The 18900-nt window shown below is 42.0% G+C and overlaps 1 protein-coding gene across 2 annotated transcripts in view; it reads left to right on the top strand.

Moving 5' to 3' along the window:
* The window catches only part of rsrc1 (arginine/serine-rich coiled-coil 1), a 132545-nt gene extending 113788 nt beyond the window's left edge, over positions 1–18757 (top strand). The window contains exons 8-11 of one of the 2 annotated variants that reach the window (XM_037775641.1): positions 7360–7416; positions 11703–11809; positions 15102–15209; positions 18320–18757. In XM_037775641.1, the coding sequence (XP_037631569.1) occupies positions 7360–7416; positions 11703–11809; positions 15102–15209; positions 18320–18412 (365 nt within the window). In that variant the 3' untranslated portion in view covers positions 18413–18757. The remainder of the gene's footprint in view (positions 1–7359; positions 7417–11702; positions 11810–15101; positions 15210–18319) is intronic. The other variant, XM_037775642.1, reaches the window with a different exon arrangement.
* Positions 18758–18900: the final 143 nt, after the last annotated feature.

The following is an 18900-nucleotide window of genomic DNA, read 5'->3' on the forward strand; positions in this document are numbered from 1 at the left end:
GTGAACGAGTGGAGGCGCATGCCGAATTCTGCTAACCCCACGTGACCCTTTGTTGTCCCGGGGTAATGGGATGCTGATGCTGCCCGGTGTGGCTGTCACTGCTGCAGCTATGGAGGCCTATATAGCTAAATCATTTCTATAAGGATATCTATGGAATGACAGGTTTGACCCGATAGCAGCCTGGCTATCTCTACCATAGGCTAGATTACACACAGATTGACCATGCAAGCGTCCAGCCTGTGTTCATTCAGGTCAAGTGGACAGATGATTGACAGCACCCTTTTACCCCCCGTGATTGGTAATCGTTTCCTGGGTCACTCTTATCAATTAACCTGCTACCAGTAGACCCATGTGCGTTCAGCAACCTCGCTTGAGTCACTAGGCTGATTTATATTCCAGATTTCCCGTCCATCCCATTTAGGTTTAGGGGATAGTGTCACGCGAACTGGTTCAAAATTTGTTATTGAATGTTAAAATTTGTCTTGATTCATTGAATGTTTAGAAACTGAAAAAGTGCCACACGTAGCGCCAAGTAATTTTTGCAAACAATTTTTTACAATTAATAGTTAAAATGTAATAAAATAAAAAAAGTAAAATATTTAATCACAATTAATCGCGTGATTGTTCATGATTAATCGCAATCACATTTTTTATCTGTTCTAAGTGCACCTTAAAGGTAGATTTGTCAAGTAATTTAATGCTCCTATATACATGGGAGTGGGCAAATATGATCGCTTTATGCAAATAAATGTATGTATTTATTGTTGGAAATCAATTAACGACACAAAACAATGAAAATTATTGTCCAGAAACCCTCACAGGTACTGCATTTAGCATAAAAAATATGCTCAAATCATAACATGGCAAGCTCAAGCCCAACAGGCAACAACAGCTGTCAGTGTGTCAGTGTGCTGACTTGACTATGACTTGCCCCAAAACTGCATGTGGTTATCATAAAGTGGGCATGTCTGTGAGGGGAGACCCATTTTCATTAATATATCTTGAGGTCAGAGGTCAAGTGATCCCTTTGAAAATGACCATGCCAGTTGTTCCTCGCCAAAATTTAGCGTATGTTTGGAGCGTTATTTAGCCTCGTTCTCGACAAGCTAGTAGGACATGGTTAGTACCGATGGATTCCTCAGATTTTCTAGTCTCATATGATACCAGCATCATCACTCTAGCTTTAAAATTAAAAAGAAAACGGATTTGCGTAAACGCGTTATTGCGCTAAGTTTGACAGCCCTAAATTTTACAGAATTTTACTTTTAAAAATCCTGAAAATTGAACACACATTGAATGTAGCTGAATAATCTGTGTGACTGTTTCAGCCCCAGTAACGCAGCTTTGCTATTAGAAGATTAAAGGTAGAGTATTAGTTTGCCATGCTAACCGAAAACATTCCCACTATGTGAAAGTGACTGATACACACACACTCACTCACACACACACACTTTCGCGTATGTCTGGACATGATCATACACAGCAGTAGTGTACTTGGTGCGGTCTATCCGGGTGGTCAGACTGCTGTGATTAGACACACCCGCAGACTGTTGCAGGTCAAAGTGCTGGCATCATGGGTGGCGCTGGCCATGTGGTGGCCCCCGCAAGGTTTGTCATTAGACATCAGAGGTCACTTAAGAGTGTGTGCGCGTCTGTGCGTGTGTTCCTATGTATGTGTGTGTGTGTGTGTGTTAGGGGGGGCGGTGATATGTGCTCGTGTGTCTCTTTTTTAAATGTGGTGTGTGTGACAAGTGTGTTGTTGGAATGCTTGAAATGAGGTTGCATGAGAGTCCCCTGTGTGCGTGTGTTTTTTCGGGAGTTTGGTTGCAAAACACTGTGTCATGAAGATATTGTACGGTATGCACTACTGTGTGAAAGAAAGTGTGTTGAGTTTATTTAGATCCCCATTAGCTACTGTATCGCAACAGTAGCTACTCTTCTTGGGATCCTCATTCATATTTTTAACAATTATTCAACAAGACAATAACACATACGTACATCAATACACATCCATAACATTTCTACTCACAATATAACTCAATACATAACACAACCACTTCGACACACAACAACACCAATTCAGAACTTCTAATCTAATACATACGAAAGCTCTGAATTTCATCTCTCACATAATTGAGAAAATAAATCACTTACCTGATCCACTAGATCACAAGTAAAGTGGGATGGAGAGCTCTCTACATCCATATCACATCTTTCAGAACAGAAAAAAATAAAAACATAAAAGTCATATAATGTTCTACACTCCTTGTGTAAACAAAGAATCTTGACTTTTGTGAAAACACGTATTACTTTCTGAAATCAAAAAGGTCATTACACAGGATACCACTGCCAATACTTCACTAAAATGTACGAGGGTATATTGTTAGTAAAGAGTAGCAGAAAGTAATAATACATACTGATATAAGCTTAGCAACAATTTAAAATCCACATATGACATACTGTACTGTACATGTGTTAATTCAAGACTGTTGGTCATTGGTCATCTCCCTTATTCTCTCTGTTCACATGGGACCTAGATCTACAACTGTATTTCCGCTAAACTGGGTATCCAAGACAAACTCAAACTTGCAGTGTTCAGTTTTCCAAATGAGTGCCTCAGCATAATTTGTATTGATCAGCTGTTGTGTACATCAGATTAAAACCTCTGGTTGGTAACCCTTTTATACGGTCAGGTACGTGCCTGACACTGGTTGGGAGTATTGTCACAAAGCCTGATTACAATCAGATGGATATAGATTTAACCCAAATTACATTATTTGTCTTTAAAGGAACAGTGTGTAGGATCTGGCGGTATCTAGCGGTGAGGTTGAGATTGCAACCAACTGAAGCCTCTCCCGTGTGCCAAGCGCGAATAGCCCTCTCTAGAGCCAGTTGTTGTAAGAGTAGCATAGGGTCATTTGGAGCAGAGCCAGTGCTTAGTGTGTTTCTGTGTGTATGAGGGAAGTTAGTGGTGAAGCAAGAGAGAGATAGCGGCAGTGACAGGAGCGAGTCACGTTATGGAAACCGGCCCAAGCCGTTCAAGGCTACTGTAGAAACATGGCGGTGCAACATGGCGGACTCCGTGAAAAGGACCCGCTCCCTATGTAGATACAAACGGCCCATTCTAAGGTCACAAAAACACAACAAATCCTATTTCCAGGTGATTATACATTAAAGAAAACATACATATTATATTCCATTTCTGCCAAATGTTGCACACTGGTCCTTTAAGGGGTACAAGAAAATCATGTAGCAAATATTATCACATTCTTCTGCAACTCATTCAAGGACAAGATGTGCATGTGACATCAGCACAGGTCCAGTGATCCCAGACTGGAGAGGGAGGAGTATTTTGGGGGAAGTTGGTGAAGTTGGGTGCAGTGAGTGTGAGATAGGGTGGCAGTCAGAGAATGTGGAGGGTCATTGCATGGAGCAATACACTATTTTATACCTGTGCCCATACATAATCAGGGTGCTCTAAGAAGGACTTGTACAACACCCCCCCCCCCCCCTTCTCTCTCTCACCGGTACAGCTGACAGAAATCAAACATATCAGGACTGACTGGACATTATAGTCACACAACTACTCATGCATTTCCTTCCTGTAATTTAGGCCATGAAGGATGATTTTGATTTACATGCAAATGATGATGTCACTCTTGTTTTGTTATGTTTGCATGATTCCCTCCAATGAGGCAGAATGCGACAGGAAAAAAAAGGAGTTCAATGCATTACACAGTGCCAAGGTTATTAGTCTACAACTGAGGTCAGAAGAGGAGGAGGTGGGGGCATTCGCCTAATTAATTACTACTCACACACACACACACACACACACAGACACACTCGGCCATGACCTTTACTAATATAGTTTGTAGCAGACCACACAAACAGGAGACTTTCTGTCCCTTTTCCACACACACACACACACACACACACACACCCTGTCAGGAGCCAGCAGAGTGAAAGGGAGAATCAATTACAGCCCAACTAAGGGGAAATGAGTCGGTTGCTTGATGGCTACACGTCAAGAAGGCTGCAGGTCACGAGATGCGTATGTGTGCCTGTTTGTGTGTTGACGTTCATGTATCAGTGTATGTGAAAATCGAGCCGGTTTCCTGGATTCAGATTACATCATTTTCATTTTAAAGACCTCGATCCAATTAAGTAATTAGCTGCTTGGTGTTTTCTCTAATTATAGAGTTGTTAATAAAAGAGCTGCTGACCAGCCCGGGATCGAAAAAATGGAGACCGCTGCACTTTTTTCCCCCGCATGCATGCACGCACACACACACTCAAACACACGCTTAGTTTAACATCAAGTTAATGCAGTCAAATGCGTGTTATTTCTGGTAAAGGGCAGGGAAGGACTCTATATTCTAATCACACTAAAACAGCACTGCGCTTAATAAAGAGCTCCTTGAGTCTCGCAGACAGACAGGCTGTTATTGTATTCCAGGTTACCGAGCAGTTGAGAGAGATGAATTCAGGTACTTGCTCCTTCATCTGTGTTCTGCTGTATTTTTACAACATTTCCCCATTTTCTTTTAAAGCCTCTCCTGTTTTATAGTAAATGCAAGCTGTCCTCCAGTACTCTGTTTGTGGAAAAATGTTTAATAAACCAGCCATAACCATTGAGTATAAGGACTAAAACTCCCTCTTTACCTTAAAAAATGACCTTGAGATATGTGGCTTTTGCAGCATGCTGACACCATCTTAAATATGAGTCCCGAAATAACAAGATTAGCAAAAGCAGAACTTCTTACTCTGCAAGAATTTGATAGAATATAAGGAAACCAAATTGAATACAAAACATTAAGAATGCCACCAGTCCCCTTTCGAGCCCGTCGACAGAGAAAGTGGCTGTGATCTTGAAGATCTCACCACTCAGCCTGTGAAAGCTTCACTATTTAATGAGATTCTGTGATGCTGCCCAGGCGCAGGACATCGGCTAACACTCATACTGCTCTCTTTCTCCCCCTCACACACACACACACACACACACAGCGAGGGAAACACACCCACCTGGTTTTGGTTAGTCCCTCTGTGTTTGCCGTTAGCACCGTGCAGTCAGGTCAGCAGGAGCAGTCAGGTCTTAGCTAGGATTTCAGATAAATAGCATGACGTATATGCAGTAAATATACAGTAGATGCTTTTAAGCTTTGTTAGTACTGCTTTTCCCTGAAAGGTAGACCCTTGTTTTTGGCAATGAATGCATTATTTATACCCATGATAGCGATAGGTACAATGTCAACAACGCAACAATAAACATGTCATCCCTGATGAATGTTAAATTCTCCATCTGAGCCAAGTAAATACTGTATGTTACCTTTTTTTTCCAGCTGTAATGAAAACAGTGTATTTGAAAGCAGGAATGTAGCATGATTTGTTTCATCAAAGTCTCATAAGTTATGTCTGAGGTTTGCGTGATGCTTATATGAACAAATAAATACAAGTTTTTAGATGATTCAGTGCAGTTTTTAAGGCCAAATCAAGCAAATTATCATTTAGATATCGTGCATGATAGATAGAGGTATGGATGGAAGGATAGACCGGAGGCCAATCTATTGTTCCTCCCCATGATTTCATAATGGGCGCAGACAGAAGGAGTCTAAACACATGCATTAAGTTGTGGTAGCAGGATTTGTTAGTACAGATGGGGGAGAATATACTGTAGTAGTAGTCGAACCGGGGTCAGTTGAGGAGAGGAAGTTGAGAGGATAGTTGAAGCGGTACGGGGTTGAATGACAGAAGCGGTGAGAGGGGAGGGATGAGCGAAGATGTGGAAGGAGATAGCACGAGCACGGCGCGTGGCTGCCATGTCATCCTGTCATTAGCAGGTTGTTTGGGTCTTTAATTCATCATTCAGACCTTTATTGACTGGAGAGTGGGAGATCACTATCGCGAGGAGACACTAGAAGAGCGTGTGTGTGTGTGTGTGTGTGTGTGTGTGTGACACTCAGTCACCAGCTGCTCTTCATTTCCTGATGCCAAATAGATATCACATAAGATATAACATAAACATATCGCATGCCATTATCTGCTAAGGTCAAATAATGCTCAAGGCTACATTATCCAAAGAGTGTGATCATATATGGTATTCTCCATAACTTCTATAGACCTGACTATTAATATAAGAGGTTTAACTGAGCGTTTAGTGATGTGTGACAGGCCCCTGATGGCAGTGGCAGGAGTCGTCAGGACGGCGAACTCCACAGAGACCAGTTGACACTACGATAACAAGGTGACCACCGCAGGGGATCACTCGGCCCGTGTATGTGTTTGTGGTTGAAGGTGCATTGTTAGAGACATGTGGCTTTTTTGGAGGTTGGGGGGGGGGGGGGGGGGGGGGGGGGGGGGGATGGAGGTAATGTCTGAGTGACTGTGCGTATTGTGTGTGCATGTGTGGTCTCGTGGGAACGCGCATTAGACTGGCTTAGCCACCTGCTCCGTCATTGGACATCTCCCCGCTCGCACCCGCACTTACAAACACATACATGCATATACGCACACTCCTCAGGGACGCACTCGTTGGGACATCTGGCTCAGCCTGTCAGAATTTCCCTTCATTTTTGTGTGACCTGTTGACCCCCGGCGGCAGCCACAGGCGTCAGACAGGCATCACATCTCGTCATTGTTGCAACGCCACCATTGGTTTGTTCGCAGACAGCCTACAGATCGGTGCAGAGGAGTGGAAACTCGTGGTGGTTTAGCTATTCTTGACATTTGGATTATTTTAGGTAGTTCAGGTGTTTCTCTTACTCCTACCTTTGGGTTGCTGATCTGCTCCCGTGATCCGCATCTCTTCTCTTTCTCTCTTTCTTTTCTGTCTCCATTACTCATTGAGGTCTCATTTTTCAATGCCTAAAGCTGCAGGGTATTAGTTATGCAAATATTGACGTGCAGCTTTGCCCTGCTAGCTATCAATTGAAATCAGCAAATCGATGGGCCTAATAGCTGCTCATTAGCCACTTGATGCATTTCCAGGGCTAACATCAGAACCTGTCAGCGGGCCCTAATCAATACAGTCTAAAAGTATTACCTAACCAAGGCCCACACCAGACACCTTTTTAATAACATAAGTTGGCTGTCTGCGTGGACTCAATGGCTCTGGGTCTACGCAGGACAAGCTTAAACTTCTCTGTCATATCAACAAAATATCTCATTAGCAGCAACATTCCCAGACACCAAGCAGACACATTAGGTTTCTTAATTTATTTGTTTTAGTGACGGCGTAATGGAAAGCCTCATCCGCAATACAAAATGCCTCACAGAGAGTCATTTGGTGGTGATAATGAAATCTCATCAGTCGGATTTTAATAAGTAACCTATTGTTTCATTTTTGTTTCTGTTGTTGTTCAGTCCAATTCCCAGGCATGCTTTGGAGCAGCCTGTTGTTTGGGCCTGGAGAATTGTACGGTAAAGACTTTGATGCAGCCAGGATGCTGCTGCTGCTGAGAACAGGGCCAGACCGGAGCCCCTCTATCGCCCCCAGCACGCAGCCCTGCTAAGCTTAACTCAGCTGTTTGATGCCAAGCTCTGCGAGTGTGTGCCTGTGTGTGTGCGTGCATGCGTGTTATGCGTGTGTGTTTACCCAGCTCAGGGGTTACATAAACAAGAGCAGCTAGCCTACAGGTAAGACCCACAGGAGACCAGCCAGGAGAGAGAGAGTGAGATGGAGCGCCAGTCTCTTACCTTGGCATTCCCCCGGTGTTGTCGCCATTGCTGGAGCTGGATATTCACTAATGAAGGGCGAGCTGGAAAATGACTAAAGGAGATAGTAAACAAAGTTACTGCACACACACACACACACGCATTGAATGAGTGTGTTAATATAGTTAACTTGGTGGAGGCAAGCATCCGTGCATGTGTTTTGTGTGCATCCCTGATGTATCTGGGGCTGCTGTAAAGAGATGGGGAGAATGTGGGCGGATGGGGGATTGGAGGCGGAGGCTGGCAGCGGGGCAGTTGGCCGCTGGTGCAGAGAGAGAAAGAGCGGGGAAGGGGATTGGAGGAGGGGGGGTATGGCGGAGATAAATCATTAGAGAGCAGGTTATTGGAAATGCAGGGAGATAAAAGAGTGAAGAAGCCAGTAATTGCCTTAAAGATCAGACTACAAAGCATTACTTTGGATTTTACAAGGCCAGCCAGCAACAAAAGAGCAGTAATTTATGAGCTCAGTGTAAAAGAATAGCATAATTACATTAAAAATTAATGCTAATGAGGGCTAAAATGGGGAAGGTGGTTATTATGAAAGTTTGTATTCATCTTCCCCGGGTTGAATGATGGCTAGTGGCTTGATTAATGGCTTAATTTCTATCAATTAGCAGGCAAAAAAATCTCCACTGAGACGGGCCCAAATTGAGCATTGAATTACACATCTTTACCGCGGTGCAGGGAGAGAGGTGGAGGGGGGGTAGAGGAGGGGAGGGCACGTTATTGAAACCTGGGAAACCAAGAGATGTTGCTGTGTGTGTGTGAGCGTGCACATGTGAGAGCCGGGCATCAGTTACAAAAGTTAGATAAATGTTTATCCTCTGTGTTCTAAGAACTGGGGTTTGTATCACTCAGAGAAACACATAGAGAGGGCCATTAAAATATATAAAAATAATTTTAAAACAAAAACTTTGTGAATTTAAATCTCGTTAAAAAAATATATATTCTTTGATTAAACTGCCCAAATTAAAATGGCATGACCTGTCACAAATAGATTTCTTGTACTTACTGTGTTGAAGTCACACCACCCACCAGCAACACAGCAGCACAGTTTGCCCTTTTTTTCATTTTTAATACATTCATTAAATGTCTTTAAGCTCCCTGTTTGCCATATAATTCCAAAACACTGTCAAAGATTTGCCACAATTTGCGAGACCTCAATAAAACAAGCAGTTAGTTTTCCTTCTTATTTATTTTTCCCCACACAACAACAACAAGTGCTGCGGTAATTTAGCCGGCACGCTAGTGCACTCAATTACAGGAATTAATCAGCAGCGGCAATATATTCAGCTCGGCTGCTCTTGATTGACAAACTGTAGACCAAAGTCAAGTTTACAAAGACAACGCTGCCACAGCCCGAGGCCTCTGCTCGTATATGGACATGTGTTGTTGAACAGTTCCCTCTTCTGGCAGGGAAGTGTAACTGCTACGTAACGCTCTCATCTTCAAGGCTGAAGGAGATGAGCTGAAATCTGTTTTCATTGGCTGGTTTGATTTTCTCTCCTCGTCCTCTGGTCTTAATCAATGAAGTGGACAAACAGCTATTTAGAGAGAACAATAGCCTATTGATTCTGAGCCACTCATCAGCACCGCTGTCTGTCCAACTAATTTCAGTAATGAGATGGCAAGTGAGTTTTCTGACTGCCTCCTTTATACATACGCGCACGCACACACACACACACACACACATACACACACGCACACACACTCAGAGGTGTAAACATGCAAAACACACGTTAACACACATTGCTCAGTCACTATCCATTATTGTAGTCTGCACATACAAAACATAAGTTTATTGATTGAGTTTGATTCTGTTTCCTGGTTGGCAGTAATGGTTGCAGTGCATCTCAGCATGCAGACACAAGAGAGCTCACAATAACCTAATTTAAAGCAGCGCATACTGTACATTTAATTGTGTCTAGTTTTGTTTCTTTTCTGTTTCTTTCTCTCTCGTCTGTTTTCTCTCTCAGCTTTCACTTTACCCTCCACTCATCGCTGACAGAGAAGCGTTCCTAATGCAGTGACAATTGAGTTGGCCTGTTAAATTAATTTGCCAGATAATGTGTCAATATTAAATATCAACTTTGACCTCTCCGAGCTGCGGAGTGCGCTCGCCCGGCTCGAGTATTGATTTTTGTCTGCCTCTAAGCTCGCTAGGCCCGCACTCAAAGTCCATTATTTTTGATTTTCTCATGAAATACATATCTTTTCCCTCTGACATCTGACAAACAGCATATGGAAGTCATTTTATCTACCAATAATGTGTTTGTCAAAAAGTCTGAGGTCTTAATGGATTCCTGCAGTGCACACGGACATCCCAGCAACAGACGGGCCTGCCAAGGAGATGCTTGCAGATATGGGATGCGTGTATGTGTGTGTGTGTGTGTGGATACATGTCAGCGTGGCGGTTTGTGTGGTAGTTCCTCATGTAGGGCATTCACGCTCAAAGGACAGCAGAGAAGGGGTAATTGAAAAAGTGAATTAAATTGTGCTGAATTAATTGTCGGCCAGTCACAGGCGTTGGTTTTCATCCGAACGTGTGCGCGCTCGTGCAGCTGTGCAGTGAGCGGCGGCGGTGGTGATAGTGGTGTGAAGGACAGGCCACAGTCTCCAGGAGGATATTGGGCCAGTGTTCAGACTTCATCTAGCAGCCCAGTCAAGGTAATGACTATTTTTGGAGCCGCCGTGCAATGCGTCTCTGCTCGCATCTTCCCCAGCGCGGGATGACAAGCTGATAATCTGTCACATAGGAAGGCTTAATTCCACTTGTCACTCAGTCGTCCAATTCTGCAGTGCATTTAAATCAAAACTGAGTTTGTTTGAGTGCTATTATGAACTATAATAGGGTGTGTGTGCCTTTTTGGTGTGTGTGTGTGAGAAGGCATGTGATGCTTTGCCATGGAAGCCGGAACAAATATTCATTTATTCATTAAACACCAGGGCCATGAAGATCTGTTGTGACACCCTTTCTGTAGCTACTAATGTATTGAATTAATTCCTGCTATTAGCTCCAATTGCACACTCTCTGTGTGTGCGTGCGTGCGTGCTAGAGTATGCCGCGAGTGTGAGTGCAAAGTATGTAAGTTTGCAAACACACGTGTACATGTGGGAGTACTCGATGTTCTTTGTGTGTGTGTATGTGTGAGCGAGTGTGTTCTCGTTTGTGTACTTGTTTTCATGACACAGCCTACATCAGTGGAGCAGAGGAACATGGATGTGTGCTGGATTGACAGACAGAGAGATGGGAGAGTGCAGGAGAGGACGGATGGATGGGGGAGAGAGGGATGAATATTGACTGATCAGTGGAGAGATTGACAGCCAGAGAATAATGGGAGCATTCAGACTCCGGTTGCTAACTTTCCTGGCACACCTATTTTTGCCCTCCTACGCTAAAGAAGAAGACTGCTCTTGAATTCTTGAAATGATTTGCTATCTGATATGCAGAATCCTGATGTGTTTATATCCGAGAGTAATTTACTGGAAACCCTTTTCTGTCTCTTTGTTTGATTGGACAAGCCGGAGCGAAATGCTTTCTGATACATGAAAAGTGTATGAAACCTAATCACATTTAGTCTCCATAATGAAATTCCATTGCAGTGAGTTTGTGTTCATATTTTTGATTATTTTAGAATGCATTATCCGAGTGTAATTCACTGTCTGGCTATTATCTTGTTAGTATTTTTTTTCTCCACTTGCCTTTTGTAGTGACTCTATGCCCTTGGCTAAGCAAGAGTCCTTCTTTTAAAGAAGGCCAAGATTAAAATAGGGGAATATCAGATGTTTTATATTGTATGTGTCAAGGAGCATTATACAGAGAGATAACATACAATCAACTAAGCCCAGTCCAAATGAAATCTGGTGCCTTTTCAGAAAAATGACAAGGGATGTCTGACCCTCTGTGTGTGTCCGTGTACACGTGTGTGTTTCTGGACATGTGTGCACGCTTTTGTTCATCGCCTCTCTTTTCTGTGTAACGTGTGTTTCAGACGGAACTTCTCTGGAGGAGCAAGTGCGAAGGATAAAGGACATCGAGGCCATCGAGAGTGATTCCTTTGTTCCTCAGGCTTTCAAATCATCCAGGGATGATATAAAGGTGCGTTCTGTCCCTCTTTCTCTCCCGACCCCTCACTCTCTCCATCTTTTCACTCCGTCTCTTATTGAATTTCCCCTCTCCGCAACGCTGTGCCGTCTGTCCAGAGACAGCCCAGACCAAATCAAACATTCATTCCAGCGCCGTTTGTTCCGACCTGAGACGGTTTCATCAGGCGCTCCACTGTTCGCCGCCTCCAAAGCGGCAGCACCCACACAAAAGCCACAGCAGGCAACAGCCATCCTCTCAGTCTTCCTCTCTCTGTCTCTCTCTCTCTCTCTCTCTCTCCCCCCTCCGGTTGTGCAGATGCAGACAAAACGCAGAAGTCATTATTGAAATGTCCCTGTCTCTGAAGGAGCAGGAATTAGATTTGTTGGGGGCTCATGGCTGTTTTGAAAAGGATAGGCGACAACATGTGACAGCAAACCTGCACAGACTTTTGGGACACATCCTGGTGAGTCTGACAAAGGTCAGGACCGATGTGGCTGCAGCTTGGACTGCACAGATGACACAGTTTACCCTGCCTTCCCTGCCGAAGAGTGTAAACGCCCCTTTCACAAGCTGAAACTTAAAGGTATAGTTTCGAAGGTGTTTTGAAGTGGGGTTGTATGAGATACTTATCCATAGTAGATGTATTACTTACAGTAGATGACATTTAGCGTGCCCCCAGCTTGGAGAAACCGACAGGAGTACCAACACCGGAGCAAAGCAATACAGTAATGTGGACAGCAGAAAAACACATTTTAGCCACCTAAAAGAAAGGCTCACCTAAAAAAATCGTTATCTGTTTAAGTGTACGCTATATTCAGAATACTTTCATCGCTTTATCTTGCTGTCAGACAGCCCGTTCCTTCTCCTTTATGACGGGGAACTGAACTGAAAGGGAAACTTTTCTATGCTCTCTCCAAAGCAAGCAGGCTGAGATGACAAAAGCAGTATAGATACATTGCACTTTCAGTTTAGTTCGCCGTCAGAAAATATTCTAAATATAGCGTACACTTAAACGGATATAAAAAAACATTTTGTGAGCCTTTTTTTAGGTGTCTAAAATACGTTTTTCTGCCGTCCCCATCCACAGCACTGTATTGCTTTGCTCCGGTGTCGGTGCTCCTGTCTATTTTCCAAACTGGGGGCGTGCTGACAATCACCTGCTGTAAATAATACACCTACTATGGATAAGTACCTCATACGACCCCACTTCAAAACACCTGAACTATCCCTTTAACCAGGTTCACCTATCCAGCTAGGTAGTAGCTTTCATTGTTCAATCTCCTATATTGTCTGATCTGTTCTCATATGAGTAGAAAGTTAGATTGATACAGTAAAATCACCTCATAAAACATAATGCAGAAACATTTATTTTCTTCAGATCCTAAAGAAAATATAATTTGAAGTACAAAAAAAGGATGCAATATTTTAATCAGTTGCTTTTTGAGAACAGAAGTGCTTTAATTATATACAAATCCAAGTTTACACATTCTTTGTATAACAGCTCTTCATTGGATTATTGGTTTTCATATTAATCTCCTGGGTCCTCATCATTAGTCAAATAATACTTAAGATATCCAGACGATTGATCGTTAGTTGGGAAGATTTCATAGTCTTTCAGAGTCTTTTCGCTACATCACATCTTTGGCTGCAATGAAGAGAATAATTCTCTACATTTAGACATTGTTTGGCAACCCTGTAGTATATATAAATGTTGTTTAATGAAACTGATAATTAATGAACCTTTTTAATCAAAATAACAGAATATAATTAGCCTATAACTGACTATATTTTGTGAGAATACATGCCTATAAAGTATGTAATTTAGATATAAGTGTATTTGGTTTTAGTATTGATAAACATTTAGCCATGAGTTGTGTCCATTAATGATTTTTTAAGCCACTGTTAATGAGGAGAATTCAGGGAAACCTTTGATATCTGCTACAGTGCATCTATTTCAAGCAAGCTGCATTCATTAGAAATGCACTGTATATTCAGCATATTATTACCAAGAATTGTGTATTTGGCACATCAACATACTTATTAGCCGGTGTGTTTTCTAACTCGCTTACTTTTTGTATCCTGCCAAATGAATTTTAAATAGATCTTTCCAACTGGGTAAACATTTGCTCTGGGGCTGGTTGTAGGACTGTTTGAAACATGAATGGACTTGGCAAAGTGTTCATTTTGATATTTCTTCTTTATTAAGAACAACAAGGAGAACAGGCCATCCTTCCAAATGTGGGGCTTATTATATTTTTAAGTAGTACCTCGAGGGATGGAGGAAGAATCACTTCTAAATATCACATTTTCTTCTATCAGCTTGGACTCTATAGATGGAAACATGAGGGGGGCAGAGAACCGTCGTCCTTACTTTAAGTCCTTTTCAGTTATAAAGAAAGGAGAAGATACATTTCAACCGGCTTCAGCTGTAACAAAAAGTGGCACAACTGACCAAGCAAGCTGTTTGAATATGTACACAAGCACTCACACGGCAGTTGCTGCTTTAGCACAGTTAAGACTCGCTTACAGAGAATATAAACTGGAGAATATGATGGTAAATACACAGATAGATGTGTGAGTCAAGTGAGACAATAACATTAGATTCAGGATACAAGCTGATTACTATCAATAACCAGCTTTCTAGAAGCTTATTGAATGAGCCAGACTTTCACTGCCATCTGCTGGACAAATGTCGTGTTGCATTTCACAATTCTTTACTGTGTCTCAATTTTGCACTACATGTAGGTAAGTAACATATACCAATCTTTATAGTATATTTTTCCGTTTTTTTGTACAGTAATTTACAAACTTTAATGTTTTGATACCAACAGGAAATGATGCAATACGTGCGAACTCAAAGATATTCAGTTTACTGTCGTAGAGGAGTAAAGAAACCAGAAAATATTCACATTTAAGAAGATGGAATCAGAGAATTTTTTACTTATTTAAAAAAAAGAAAAAGAAAGAAAAGATGACTCAAACTGATTAACCAATTATCAAAAATAGTTGGAGATTGATTTAATAGTTGACAATTGATTAATTGAATAATTGTTGCAGCTCTAGTATGTATGTGTTAATACTGTTTTTGTTTTGGCTAACGTATGAATATGATGTATACAGTACATGTCTTTTATTTATTTTTCAAAATGAGTTGCATCTACCATTTATATGCTTCTATTTAATCATGTTTCTGTATCAGTGTGTTTTGTCTTTCTTAAAGCTTATTTAAATGTTTGAATGTGCTCATTTTAATTTGAGTGTGACACATTGTTGTGTTTGTTTTTGTGTATTTCTGTGAGTACAGACTGAGCCAGCTGAGGTGAAGCAGGAGTCAGACAGCGCAGATCCTCAGGACGTCGCTCTTCCCTTGTCCATAGTCTACAATGACAGTGACACGCTCGCCCACGCTAGTGTAAGTTCACCCTTTCACTGTTGGCTTTACTGCAGACTTTTTAACACCCTCTGAGCCACTGAACAACTTCCAGTCCTCCTACACAGCTTAAGTTGATCTCCCTTCTTGCCATTTTTATCTTTTGGTACCATACTGTTTTTATGAGTATGGTGTTTGCCTTTGGTGGACAAACTTTGCAAACTTTTTCTTTTAAAAATACCCCTGCTGCTACTAACACCGCCACCACTTTTTACACCATTCCTGCGTATTCTGATACTGTGCCTCGTGTGGTATAAGACGCTGCTGTGTAGTAGATCATAGCCTCCTAACATCACCTCCTCCCCTGCCTGCAGACGAATGATGAAAAACGAGAAGGAAAACTTTAAACTCCAATAACACTCCCTGGGGCTTCCCAGTCATCTATCTCCACTGGGGGAAACTAAGTTATGCCCTGACGTATGCAGATAACCCCCTCAAATACACACACCGCCCCCCGGTTCAAATGCACACACACACCCTCAGACAGGCTGATGTATGGCAGCAATATGCCCCAGGCGGGCCCCGGCCTCAGCTTCAGCTCCGGCTCCGCTTCCAATTAGAACAGATGAGTCCCATTAGCCCAGCCCAGATACTGTCATCCCACACACACAGCCTCATTAGCACCATGACACCAGCGCACGGCCGACAGACAAGAACTCACTGGTGTTGAATCTAACACACAGATAACATGCAGCGCCGCTGTAAGCAGCGTAGGTTAGGAATGAAGGATTGACGTGTGGCATGGGACCGCTCCACAATCTACATAATAACAGACACATATCATCACATAGATATACAGTATGTACACATAGCCAGCATCATGTCTACATCATCTCTCACCCTCACACACACAAACACACACACACAGTGAATACAGAAATGCGCCTTGCTTCTCGATCTCATATTGTCATTATGTTACTTCCTAATAAACAGATGCCGTCATTCATCAGACACTTGCAGCAGCAGTTTTATAGCCCTCTTGCAATCAGTATCATTACTGCTGGTGATGTACTGCGAGGAATACAAGTCACATGTGTCGGTCTTTTCTATCAACACACTGCTAGGCCCCCAGATGAGTTAAAAATAAAGGTTTTTCTCATGTGCATTTTGAAGTGAGACGACAGGGAAAGACTTAAACCTGCAGTAGGCAGAATATTTTTGGCATCATTGGGCAAAAATGCCATAATAATCTTTCAGCATATTGTAATTCAATGTTCCGAGAGAAACTAGACTTCTGCACCTCCTCATGGCTCTGTTTTCAGACTTTAAAAAATCTAAACGGGAGACTTTGGCCAATCACAGGTCACTTCAGTTCCTATTGGCTGTTCATTCAATGGAGGCAGCTGTCAATCACTCTTGAACTCCTATCAAATGGTCAAACTAGGCGGCGCTGATCAAATGTAAATCAATATTCTGTTACTGTAATGCCTATTTCTCGCCTCAAATGTTTTCAGAAACATCTGGTAGTGTACTGTTTAGCTGTAAAATGAGAAAGTTTGTGACCCAGCAGCCATGTTGAGATCAGTTGAGGAAATATCAAGCACAAGCTACCAGGCTAACAGAATATTGATTCATATTTGATCAGCGCTCCCTAGTTTGACCGTTTGATCGGAGTTTGCGAGTGATTGACAGCTGCTCAGAGACGGCAATGCTCCGGCTCGGCTCTGATTGGTTGTTTTCCTCCGGTCTGTGAAATCTTGCAGATGCCATTAAGAGCACCAGAGGACACAGAGGAACATGATTTTTTTTTTCCAGATTACCTGTCTCATGCACTACTGTCAGGATATAGCAACCGTTTTATAAAAAGAACTTTTTTTAATCATATTTGCTCCAATCTCGCCTACTGCAGCTTTAAGACACATAAGATACCTTCACTCTAGTATTATAGCGTCATCGCTGTGACTCCACACTGAGGTCACATGGGTGTCACTGGGCCGTACGGACAACTCTATGCCAGGCTCATGAACTTCCTAGGAAACATAGCTCATTCATTTCTGTCACATTCTTGAAGAGAGATGTTTTGTAAGGTAACTCTACGGTTATATATAAATTAGTAGCTCAAGTGGCAGAGGGGACTGTGGAGTAGAGCTTACACTGCTCTTAATCAATTCAAAGGAAGCAGTTAAACTAGAAAAGTGTTGCGGTGGCCTAGCATGCTCATGGTACCTAGCTCATTCGGGCAGCTGTAGCTCAGCGAGTAGAGTGGTCGTCCTTTAACCACAAGGTTGGCGATCCTCAGTTCCTACAGTCTGCATGTCGAAGTGCCCTTGAGCGAGACACTAAACTCCAAATTGCTCCCCGGGCGCTTTACAGCAGCCCACTGCTCCTAAATGCGTAGGATGGGTTAAATGCAGAGGTCAAATTTCATGTATGTACCAGTATGTATATGATGATTGTAATAAAGTTTAAGTACGTGAAAGTACATTAGGTATAGGCATGGGTGTATATTGTGTGTATTATGTCTCTGTGTACCTTCATTTAGACAGACAGTAGAAATAAAAAAACACTCATATTTGCTTTGAGAGGGCTACAAAGACAAAGATCACATACATGTTAAGAACTGCCTGCCAGCTTGTTAAAAACCGTTGTAAAAATTAATTGGTAACTATTTTGATAATTGATAGGTTGTTTGAGTCACATAGCAAGCAAAAATGCCAAACATTTTATGGTTTCAGGTTCTCAAATATGTGAATTGGCTGATTTTCCTTGTCTTACATCACAGTAAATTGAATATTTTTGGGTTCCTTGGACATTGTTTTGGGCATTTGTCACTGTTTTAAAGACCAAACAATTAGTTCACTCATGTGTAAGATTTAGATTTTATACCTTCACATACCAGAAATGCAGTTTTTATTTTGTGCTTTTCAGTAGACAAATTGTGTCCACTCTTTCATGCCATGCCCTATCATTTAGAATTACATTATTATTATATTTCTTGTTTTCTATCTATCCATAGTTGTTTTTTTTTGTTTGTCGACACTGGTTCTTGAATCCAGGGCCTGATGTTGAACAGAAGTTAAAACTACAATCTGTCCCTATCTGTACCTTTGTCTGTCCGCTTACTAACGTGTCCTCTCTGCGCTGTCCTGCAGTTGTTCATGGACAAGGAGAGGGCCGAGGAACTGTGGCACAACAGATTGATCTCGCTGCGGCAGGAGAGGCTCATGGGAAGTCCTGTGACCTGATGGACGCCAGAAGATCCCCCCTGTTCGCTGGGGGAAGTTTCAGCTGCTTTTATTGTGTCTCAATCTGTCTTGTTTTAGGACATCACAATGTTTCTGACTTTAACCTTCCACTAATTTTTCTATCTTATTGTGAAAACTTGGGCAAATGAACAGTTTTTGGTCCTGATATGCTTATTATTTCATTAATGTTAATGTAATTCAATTAAACAATCTGCTGTTCTTAATTTGGAAGGATCTTACAGTCAGAAAAAGTGATGTGTTTTACCATTTAGATGTAGCATTTGATATATTTTATCTTTTGTAATCAACTCAGTAATTAAAAATGGGTGTTTTTTTGAGTGAAAACTGTCCCGTGCTTTTGTGGGTGAATGATGGAGATAAACCTTTAAGTGGGACTGAATTGATAGAAACAGCGTCTCTCTCTTCACCAAAAACGTGTGTGTGTTTTTAAAGTAAGATAGCAGCCGTATCTACAGATAGATACAGAT

Source organism: Sebastes umbrosus, chromosome 7 (genome assembly GCF_015220745.1).
Source record: "Sebastes umbrosus isolate fSebUmb1 chromosome 7, fSebUmb1.pri, whole genome shotgun sequence".
In the NCBI taxonomy this organism is placed as follows: Eukaryota; Metazoa; Chordata; class Actinopteri; order Perciformes; family Sebastidae; genus Sebastes; species Sebastes umbrosus.